This window comes from Saccostrea cucullata, unplaced genomic scaffold (assembly GCF_032062105.1).
Source record: "Saccostrea cucullata isolate Sc308-1 unplaced genomic scaffold, CSIRO_AGI_Scuc_v1 ctg9229, whole genome shotgun sequence".
NCBI lineage: Eukaryota > Metazoa > Mollusca > Bivalvia > Ostreida > Ostreidae > Saccostrea > Saccostrea cuccullata.
This window is the reverse complement of record NW_026924753.1, coordinates 1-11935: the sequence shown is the minus strand read 5'-3', so window position 1 is coordinate 11935 and position 11935 is coordinate 1. Positions and strand designations below refer to the sequence as shown.

The following is an 11935-nucleotide window of genomic DNA, read 5'->3' as shown; positions in this document are numbered from 1 at the left end:
TTTTATCCCAATATCTTACCTCGCATATCAGAAACTGCATGGACTATTCTGTAATAAACACGCAAAAATGATAAAGACTGATATCTTTTCGATAAGATTTTTATGTCAGGCTCTAAAAACTGAAAATTTACCGTATTTATATCAAATTTTTAACGTAAGTTAAAGTTTTGGGATTGCTACCTCCTATAGACAGATTTTTTTTATCCCACTTAAAACGTATTCTAAGCTTTCAAGTCGTGTTTGTTCACGGTAGAATTGTCATAAATATCATATTATTCCCAAATGCGCATAAAGTTTACAAAAAGTTTGTTCTAAAAAAATTTTTTGAGCAAAAAACTTAAAAACCACGTGTTTTATTTATTTTCTCATGGGTTTGTCTAAATGCTGTTATCTGATTGGTCAGAGGGATTAGTGCCTTGTTTATTCTGTGTATTAATAGCAATTCACGGTTATCGTTCTTGACTTCCTTATTTAGAAATCGTCCAGACCTGTTGATGGAATCAGTGAGATTGAATTTGACAGTTTTATATTAAAGGCAAGGTCAGGTCAAGTTCAAAACCTTCCCAGACTGGACATTAAGGATATCCGATCCTCAGCCAGGAAGGATAACTCCAAAAATTAATATTTAATTTGAAATGCATCAAAATGAAGCTTGAAAATGAAATTTTTTCATGCAAAAATTTTCATATTATTCATCTTTATAAGATTAGAGTTTTTGGAATCTTAGAAAAGGTCTTGTAAAAGTTGACATTTGTACCCTATGAAAGGAAAAAAATTAATACAGTTTTATAAAAATAAGATTTTCTTCAATCCAGCCTTAGATAGCAATGCTTATAAGCATGATATGAAATAAGAAGTAATTTTTGGTGTCTTGCAATGATAGCAAAAGCCTTTCTCGCTATGTATTATAGAATACATGACGGATATAGAAGACATAAAATACCAAATAAGTATGAAAATCATGACAATTTCTCTGAAAGCCTGGATACCTATCATTTTTTAACCTAAAATATATTTTTTGATCAATTTGCAATTAGAAAATGCACTGCTGATATTCCAATTCCCTTTTTCTGCAAAAATATTGGAGATTTATTAATTTTCCCTATATAACATGATTAACTTTAATTTTTAACTTTAAAGAAAAACTGTGGATAAATTTACATACTTTTGTGGATTCAGAGATACTTTTATGAGTAGTTTTGATTACTTAACTACTAATTTTATAAACATGAGGATCGGACTACCTTAAGAATAAAGAAATTACTGTTTCCAATCATGCAATCCCTACTGTATTTCAAAAGATTGAACGTTTTTTTCTTTTTGTATAAAAAGATACTACCATACAGGGCCTACAAGATTATATTACACAACTGACATAAATAATTAAACTTAAATGGATATTGGCGAATCCAAATTTTCTCTACTTTTCTTAAATGTTTAGGATATATTAGTTACTTTTTATGCTTCTTATATTTAGATATTAATTATTTTCAAATATGGTGAAGTCGTAACATAAAGATACAAAAACAAAAAGTTTTGGTCGTCTAAGAGAACAAAAAACTTTTTACGGAGCTTTTTCTCAAATCTGTACTTAAATAGGAAGCTTTTAAAAGCTTACGTAGTTTTAGTTTTTTTGAGAAATCATATCTATTTGATATATTTTTGAAACTTTAGTTCCTTATTATCAATTTAAGGAATTTCCACAATCACAATTTTATAGGTTCAATGTACAAAAACTGCATATATTTTCATTCCATATACTTTAAACTTTCCATTTATTGCAAAAAATGTATAGGTCACCATATTATTTAAGATGCAAAACATAAATTAACAGAAGTGTATGTCAACATAAAAGAATTGTACATTTTTTGTAAACAGTATTGAGAAAAATATTCAAAAACTGGTTAAAATGCATAATTCTGATGCTGAGTGTTCCTAAATGCTTCCAACTTAAAAGGTACTTTTGAATTGTGAATATCAGGTAAACTATTTTGCAGTAAAGCACATGCCTGAATGAAGAGACCTTAGAAGGAGTTATTGCCCTTGTCAACATTTTTTAAAGATTGAATAATTGATTAAATATAGAAAACATGAATTTTTTAAATTCTTTAACTAAACATTATTTATCATTACACCTATTGTAAAGCATTCTTCCAAGAGATATTTTTCTATAAGGTATGAATTTTTTTTTTTTTTTTTTTTTTTATTAATACCAATTGTCACAGTATACATGTTTATAATATCTTATTAACATCAAAACATCATTAATACATATAGTAAATAAATACAAAAAAAATATAATAATGACAATTGAGATTGAGAGGAGGAAAGAAGAAGAAGAAGAAAAGAGAGAGAGAGAGGTGAGAAAAGGTGAAAGAAGAACAGAAAAGCATGTTCATAGAAATAAAATAGTGGTCTATGTATGTCCAAGCATTGCAAGAAATCTTTAGGTGTCTGGTTTCTGGGTCTTACATGAGTAGAAGCCAGTCTTTCCATTTATCATTAAATTCATTAATTTGATTACTTTTTGTTGCACTATATTTCATCGTAGATAGCAATGTTTTAATATCTCCACGTAACGCTTGTAATCTTAAAACCTCATTCCGACATTTAGTTCTGTATATAAATGATTTAATACATAAAAATATTGTATTTAATTCAGTATTGTTGGGTTTTGGATTCCCAAATATGAAATTACAACTATCTTTTGGAAAGTCTATATTATGAGCTTCACAAAGAATGGTAAAACTATGTAAAAGCTCCTGAACCTTCTGGCATTCCCACATAATATGAAAAATTGTTTCCTCACATGTCTCACAGAAGCTACATAGTTTAGTATCCTTCAAACCTATTTTATATAACATTTTATTTGTAACTAAGATATGTTGATTTATTCTGAATTGTAGCCATTGCAATTTAGAACTTTTTGTACATTGAAAAGGAATTTTGTATATCATTTCCCATAGGGAATCTTCAATTTCAAAATGTTTACTCCATTTTACTTTTGAAACAGGCAGTATATGTTCTGTATTCAGAATGTTATACATAGCTTTTGTTCCTTTTTTACATAGACAGAATAATTTTAAATAAAAAGGTAGGATGGGCCTTGGGTTTACTCTTTCTTTGTTTATTTTTTCTACAGCCATAGCTTTTTTTACTGCTTTCTGTAAACTTGCATATGTTAAAAAGTTGGTTTCTATATGAAATTTTGCTTGTAGATCCTTTAATTCTAGAAAAGTTCCCTTTTCATCTAACAAGTCTGAGATAAAAACTACACCATTAATAAACCATTTGGAGTAAAAAATGGGCTTATTGTCAATTTTAAGTTTTTTATTGTACCATAATGGTTGAGAGATAAAATCTTCCCATGATTCTATTTTCATTTTGTCTTCTATATTTTTGAAAGCAATTAAAGTATCTTTCCAAAAATCATTAGTTATACTTTGTAGTATTATTTCAATATAATTTGAACCAGTATTAAATAACTTTTTAATATTAAAAGCTTTTTGAACAAGTGATCTCCATTTAGACTCCTGTCCATTAAGTAGTTTTTTAATCCAAGATGATTTTAAGCTCTTAATGTAGTTATTTAAGTCAATCATATTCAATCCTCCACTCTTGTAATCTTGAGTAATTTGTTTTCTTTTTATCTTGTCCACTTTTGATCCCCAAAGAAAATTAAATAGAACACTATTTAGATTCTTAACAAAATTTTCAGAAGGTGAAGGTAAAGCAATAAAAAGATGGTTTAGCTGTGCTATTAATAATGATTTTATAAGTGAAATCCTACCCAAGGGGGTAGTACGTCTTTTACTCCACTGTAGTATTATATTCTTAATTTTGACCAATTTTTTGTCATAGTTGAGTTTTGGAACTCTACTTAAGTCAACATCAAAATAAATACCCAATACTTTAAATTGTGTTGACCATTGAAAATCCATTTCATTAAGAGGTTTTTCAGATGAATATTTTTTGCTTCCTATCCAGACTATTTGTGTTTTAGAGAGATTTATTTTAAGTCCTGATAATTTATAGAATTGATTTATTTCTTCAATGCAATTTCTTAGGGATTTTTCTGTTCCATCTAGTATAACTAATGTGTCATCTGCATATTGAGACATTAGGTATTCCTCCCCATCAATTTTAATCCCTTTTATATTTTTATTATTTTTTATTTTTAAAGCTAAAATTTCTGCACAGAGTAAAAATATATATGGTGAAATTGGATCACCCTGACGACAACCACGGCCTAGTTTAAAGAAATTAGATAGGTGGCCGGCTTGATTAATTGCTGATACAATATTACATTGAAATAATGAAACCCATCTTCTTAAAGAAGGACCAAAATTAAAGAATTTCAGGGCTTTATCAATAAAATTCCATGACACAGTGTCAAAAGCTTTTTCAAAGTCAATCATTAACAACATTCCAGGAATATTTTTTTCTTCTGTATAATGCATTAGATCATAGATTAACCTGGTATTTTCTCCTATGTATCTTCCAGGTACAAAACCTGTCTGGTCTGAACTTATAATTGTATTCAAGATATTTTTCATTCTACTTGCTATACAGCCAGATCCTATTTTATATACAACGTTTAATAATGATATTGGGCGCCAATTTTTTATGAAAAATTTACTTTTTCCTTCTTTAGGTATACAAGTGATAATTCCCTGTTTTTGTGTAACAGAAAGCTCTCCTTTTTGGTAACCATAATTTATTGATCTTACTATGAAATTTCCCAGCTGTTTCCAGAAAACTTTGAAGAATTCTGTTGTAAAGCCATCGCTTCCAGGACTTTTATCATTTGACATATTTTTCAAAACTAGTAATGCTTCATTTAAAGTTATCTCCCCTTCAAGACTATTCTTTTGTGTATCACTAAGTTTTTCTGCAGCAATGTCCCAAGTATCATCATTTAGATCAACATTTGTCATATCAGAATTAGCCTCATAAAGTACTTTATAATATTTTTCGATTTCAAGAAGAATATCTTTCTGATTTGTTATTTCTGAATCAATTGATTCATCTTTAATCAATTTAGGGATTATTTTATTTGTATAGTGTCTGTTCTCTAGGTTTAGAAAGTAATTAGTAGGTTTTTCTCCTTCATTCATCCATTTTACTCTAGACCTTATGATATTTCCCATAAGTTTATGGTCTCTTATATTTTCCAATTCCTTTTTCTTATTATAAATTGTTTGAATATTTTTATCGTAGTCTTTTTCCAAATTTTCGATTTCAGAAATTAACTGATTTTCTTTCTCATTGCTTTTTTTCTTTACATAACTAGAATAAGAAATGGTCTTGCCTCTAATTTCCATTAGGAGTGTTTCAAGGAAAAGCTGTTCATCCGTAGTAAACTGAATTTCTGAATCTGATATTTCTTTGATATATTCTTTAGAATAGATAGGTAATGCATAATTTTCCTTTGTTTCCTGAATAACTTTGTTGACCGTTTCAATATATTTAATATCTTTAAGAAGTGAGTTATTAAATTTCCACAAACCTTTTCCATGAGTAAACTCATTCAATTTAATCTTTAGGCATATTGGTGAGTGATCAGATTTATAACTATTCAAAATTCTACTTTCTTGAACACTATTTAAAAAAGAATTTGATATGAGAAAGAAATCTAATCTTGCTTGTTTACAAGGGGAAGGTTTACGCCAAGTATATCTTGTTTCATCAGGATGCATTTCTCTAAAAATATCACTGAAATCATACTCAGAGATGATTTCTAGAACTTTGCTTCTTGCCTTTGGGTTATTAATATGAAGATAATTAAAATAATCTTTTTCTGGGTCTAAAACTAGATTAAAATCTCCTACCAAAATAACATCTTGATTTGATAAGTCCTTTACAATATTTGACAATCTTTCATAAAATGAGGGTGTGTCCTCATTTGGTCCATATATTGAAATTAAACTCAGACGCTTGTTTTCAATTGTTAAATCTAAAGCCAAAAGATTTCCCGCGTCATCATCTATTCTATTATGAACCTTATGTTCAAAATTATTATTAAAAAAAATAGCAACACCTCTTGACTTTGACGAAAATGAATTAAAATAAGCCTCGTATCCCCATTCATTTCTAATATCATTCTCCATATCACTTGTAAAATGGGTGTCTTGTAGACATAGAATATTGCATTGAAATTGCTTATAATATTGGAATACGTCCTTTCTCTTTTTAAAATCATGAAGACCCTGACAATTTGCTGAAACTACTGTAAACCCAGACATGAAATATGAAATTGAACTGGTGCAAAAAACTTGGACAAATATTTACTCACCATCAGAAAAAGTGTTGCTCTAAACATGCGAAAGATAGAAGAGAAGATAAAAGAGGAGATTAAAGAATGGTTTAGCAATAAAGACACATGCATCATAGAGTGATAGGTGTGCACGTCTTGTTAGAGATTTAGTCGATAGGGCAAAGACATTTTACAAATCATATCGGATATGCCGCTTCGAGAAAAAAATAGTAAACCAAAAAGGGTAAACATTTAAATCCGGAAAAGTATGAATATATTTTCCAAGTTGAAAACTACTTTTAAATCCGGCTTTACCCATTTATATATTAAACAAAAATAATATTCTTAATAAAAACTTTCGTTGTATTGAATTTGAAGGGAAAGCGGCATTAATATTCGTACTTAGGCCTATATATGAAAAATGAACATATTTACAAGATCAAAAAGGTCACCTGATATTATAGTTACCGTCAGTCTTAAACTGTTTGAAAAGTCACATTTCTAAAGAATTGGCGACTTCATTAATCACTTGTTCCATAATTGAAAATCTCTGGGGTCCAATATGGGCATCCCCCATCCACCTTGTGATAACGAAAGCTGCATTATTTATATTGTTTTCTTTCATGTAGCGCAGCATCTTACGCCCAGCCCCGTGTTCTGAATCGTCATGATAATTTTCGTGAACGGTACCGTTCTCTGTAGATAATCTGTACACCAAAATTCGGTTATCAGCACTTGCTGCATAGGGATCTATTAGGACTTTGCTGTACATCTTCTTCACATCATCCACATTTTTAACTCGAGCACCGAAAGCCATAAATTCCGAACCGTCCTTTTTGATTGGGTCCGAGTTTTTTATTTCAACCGAGTCTAGGTGTTCTGTCTCTTCAGGTATTACCAATAAAGCATCTGCATTTGTGAGAAATGGTACGTCATCTTTATATGTGGAGCCGTTGGGCAAGATGACCTGATTCTTTTGAATCTTAACAGTGATGTTTTGGCTGCGCAAACTATCTGCCGTATCAAACACCTTGTTTCGAGCGGAAACAATAGATGCAGGTTGCTGCGTTGTAATAAAGAAAGGCAATGGTTGTTTAGCAATTTTCTTTAGCTTTTGGGCATTAAGAATTGTGTTGATTTTACTACGGTCAGTCAGCTTTGCGGTAATGGATACAGGTCGATCGGAATTATATTCTGGACGCACCCCATTCCTATGAATCCTTACAAAGCTGACATCCACCCCCAGAAGTTCTTTAAAAGTAGCTGGCATGGACGTGGTTAGGTTTTCGTTGGGTTCGAAAGGATAATTATGAATGAGGATATTATCCCGCATTGACCTTGATCTAAGATCCGTAACATCATTTTCGATGACGGACATTTTCCTGTCCATTCGGATTACAACCGATCGTAGTAATTCCAGTTCTCTCCGCAATTGAGCGTTTTCTTGACGCAGCAAAGATATATCTTCATAATTGCTCTCACTTTGTTCAGAAACATATTTTAATTTTGCATTTACACTCTGATCACCCTCCGACAAATCATTTCTAATAGTTTCCACTGATGATTTAATGTCCTGAATAGTGGCAACAATTGACTCATTATCGGCTGGGTCTTCTAACGGTTCACTACCTGCATTCTTCTGTGAGCACTCCTCAACCTGTTTTTTAGAAGTAGCCCCGGTTTTTCTTCTGTCTGACGGCATTGTCAATGCAGAAATTTCACAAATATCACAGATAGCTCTCTCAAAGCACAGAAACAAACAGTCAACCAAAATACGAATATTAAATCCTGCTAGAAATGCCCTAAATTGACCAAAATCTCCGGAGCTCAAAACTAAGCCGCCATACCCTGAGACGTCACGTGATCTTTTTGAAATAAGGTATGAATTTAAACTAATCACAGTTTTTGCAAAAACTCATGACATCATAGGAGGGTGGAATTACCTTAACTTACTTTTGAAAATTTCTTCAAGTCTTTCATTGTGTAAAAATTATAACTAAATTTATCGTTCTATAAATGAGAGGCAGATAAAAAGAGTCCCTGTTATTTTTTAAAGGCAGCTAGTGTACGATTTCTATTTAAAGTTGAACAATATTGTGATAAGGAAAGAAAGATATGGTCTTATATACTAGTAATCTCTTACACCTAAATAGGCTTTATCTCTTCGAAATGATTCGCGTTCTGTCAAGCCACATAAGTTGGTAAAAAGTGCAAAAATGCAATTTTACAGTTCAATATATGTTTTTTAAGTTTATAGAGTGTATTCAGCTTTCTTGCTTCAAAGTTTCTATGGACATTTTCAAGGGTGTATCTTTACACAACTGAAATTCATTAATTATATTTCCATTGAAAGAAATATTTAAAAAATAGGACTGCAAAATTTAGAAAATTTGTTTGTGGTATACACTGTATATGCATCCTTAAATGTACATGTATTTTTATTATTATTACATTATTTCTCCTTCAATCTTTTTTTTATAAAAGATTACTCTTGTTATTGGATGCAGGGTTCTCCATGGATCTGTCACAGATATATTCCTTGGTGCCAGTAAAAAAATCAAGGCCTTAGTTCCACCAGTTAAAATAATAGCGCCACAGTAAGATCTTCTTTGTCAGAAAGATAAATATTATATTTTTTAAAAAATCAAATAAATTTCTTAACCTCAAAACCTACCGTTTTCAGTTTTTAATGCTCAACTTTTAATTTACTCTATCAACTTCCCTTACTTATGCATCAATATATCTTCATCACTTACATACAGAGTTTATATATCTCAGTTGATTCGATACCCAAGAGCATGTTCTACTTATGAACAATTTCTAAAACAAGGTAAATTATTGACAAACAAGTTGATGAAACAAGAATATCAGCAGTCTCGTTTAAAGTCATTATTTCGTCAGTTCTATGGTCGATACAATGACCTTGTCAGCAAATACAATTTATCATTGAGTCAAATGCTGACCTTATTCTCAGTTTTTGTTAGTCCATTATTTATACACTGAATTGAAGACGGATTTTTTCCGTTATTTCCTGATCATGACAAGGAGCACATGGGGATGTGACCTGTCGGCAGTGGATGTTTACTCCTGCATGGCATCTGATCCCACCTCTGATGTTTTGGAGGTCCGTGTTTGCTCTGCTTCTATTTTGTAGTTTTTAAGGACATTTGATCTTGAATACTGTTCGTTATCTCCATTTCTTTCAAAAGATTCATCTGACAAAGATATCCGAAATGTATATATATTTTTTAGAGATCGATCACTGCTGAAGTTTACAAGCAGTGATGTTCTCATAAAAAGTATAAACAATTAAACGAATATGTGGAGAAACATTTGGATGCTAAATGGATCCAACACTTCATCATTTTATCACTGTCTAAAAAAAATTTTAATGCTTTATAAATTGAAAGCAAAGCATCCATTTGCATTTGACCACATTATAATAGCAAAAAAAAAACAGATTGAAAATGTTTACAATATTTATTGTATTTTATCACAGTAAAAACACTGATACATGTAAACATTATTTGATGTTTATAAAACAAGTATGATCAACCAAATATTCTTGAATTGCTACATTTTCTTCCTGACACTAACATTCAGACTTGAACTAACAACTAACACCTAGACTTCACAATCACTCATCTGTAACACAAATCATTTTTTAAATCATAACTTATCTTTAAAGATGTTACATAAAAATCATTTGAACTTTTGTTCTCAAAACAGTTATACCAGATAGAGCCTACATACTAAGGCTGGTAACAATTTTTTTTCTCAAAATTTCTTTGAAAGAAAAACAATATGAACAGAAAAAACTTAAAATGTAATCATTATGTAATAATTATCATGATATTTGCAAAATCTAACACTAAAAACTAGTGCGTGCTACAAAGAATTTTTCCTAGCAGTGTCTGCAGCCCATATCTGATTTAAATAATTCCTTTGAAACTAAATAGAAGAACGATTTTATCTATATCTTAACAAATTTTAAACATATAAAATATTGCTTCATTAACATCTATAAGACAGGTTTGTTTTCCATCAATTACATAAATACTACAAATACAGCAAGTTCTCAAATAGTATGGCATAGTACTAAAAATAAACAAAATGATAATTCACTAACTTTTACACTCCTGTATCCATTCAAGTTAAAATGAGTTACAAAGTTCATGATTCCTACATGTATATAATAAATCTTCCAGCTTTAACTGAGACTCAATTTCCAAGGATCCTTGACTGTTCTATAACGTGTTCCTCCTAGTACACATTACTTTATCTATAGCAGAGATCCTGTTTTTATAACAATGGAAGTTCTGACAAGCTAAGACAACCCCTGTTCACTTAAGTAAAGACTCTGATGCCATTTGTAACATGCGTAAGGACCGTGTGGTCTTGTCGTTAGGGTTAGCTGTTATGTAGGTCTTCAGTTTTTGAATCAGTCCCATTAACACGCCTCTCATGTGGCCTTGAGTCACAGGGTTAGAAGTGTCTAGATTCATCACAGCTTCTTCCAAGTATCTGCAATAAAAAGAATGTATTGTACATATACAGGAATGCTAACAATTGCTAATGAAATACATTAATGGCATACTTGTACACACACTTTTCTTTTGTTTTCTTTTATTCTAATTTCATTACAATTCATTATTTAACAAAATTATTGTGAGTGTGGTGACTTTCTTGTGTTTGACTAACTTGTGATTGAGTTCTCTAATAGACTGTGACTTACTTATGTTTAAGTTCTGTGTTGTTTCCTATGTCAGCTGATAGCTGTTGTATCAGAGATAGAAGTACAGGTTGTTGGAGGGGACATGGGCTCTGGTTAAACACCTGTGACGGATTGACTGTCTCACACACAAACACAACCAGGTCAAGATTAGAAGCTGATAATGCCTAAAGTAAATCAAAAAGAGACATAAATTGATTTGAAACTGATATTTTAAACTGTAAATCAAGCTTTTTATTATGCCACAAAATACAAGAAAGAAATATAGATATAAAAGAGAGACCTAACATTTTCCCTGATGTTTACCTGTTGGAATGCTGCGTTGAGCTGGCCCTGTCTGAGGAGATTCAGGACTTGAGTTTGGAGCTGGTGGGGGTCAGGCGTGACCTGTACAGGAGTTACGGCCCCTGATCTCATGGCGTTAAGTACGCTGTCGCTGATACTGGCTCCCTGTTCCCTCACCGCTATACTGACCTCCTCCTTCACCGCCTGTCTGACGTATCTCACGATCGTCTCCTCCAAACTAAAGATAAATAATACACATAAAAATAAACACAGATAAATAATAGACATAAAACTTCACCGCCTGTCTGACGTATCTAACGATCGTCTCCTCCAAACTAAAGATAAATAATACACATAAAACTTCACCACCTGTCTGACGTATCTAACGATCGTCTCCTCCAAACTAAAGATAAATAATACACATAAAACTTCACCACCTGTCTGACATATCTCACAATGGTCTCCTCCAAACTAAATGAAGATAAATAAATTCATTAAACTGTAAAAAGAAAACCAGTCTTTGAAATATAGCACACAGATAAGAAGTCCTCATAAAACTGTGTTATGCATTGTGTCAAGAGGTTGGTAGTTTGTGCTCCCCTTGATATCAGCATTGAAAATTAATACAAATTACATTTCAAGAAGAAATATATGCGTTTCTA

General features: G+C 31.2%; 1 protein-coding gene across 1 annotated transcript; it reads right to left on the bottom strand.

The window, feature by feature from the left end:
• Nucleotides 1-10097: 10097 nt before the first annotated feature.
• On the bottom strand, nucleotides 10098-11576 carry LOC134267239 (enhancer of mRNA-decapping protein 4-like). Its single transcript, XM_062749460.1, has 3 exons — nucleotides 11295-11576; nucleotides 10992-11155; nucleotides 10098-10780 (listed from the first exon to the last, which is right to left on the bottom strand). Exons 1-3 carry the CDS (start codon nucleotides 11559-11561, stop codon nucleotides 10600-10602), a joined length of 612 nt encoding a protein of 203 aa, XP_062605444.1. The 5' UTR covers nucleotides 11562-11576; the 3' UTR covers nucleotides 10098-10599.
• Nucleotides 11577-11935: the final 359 nt, after the last annotated feature.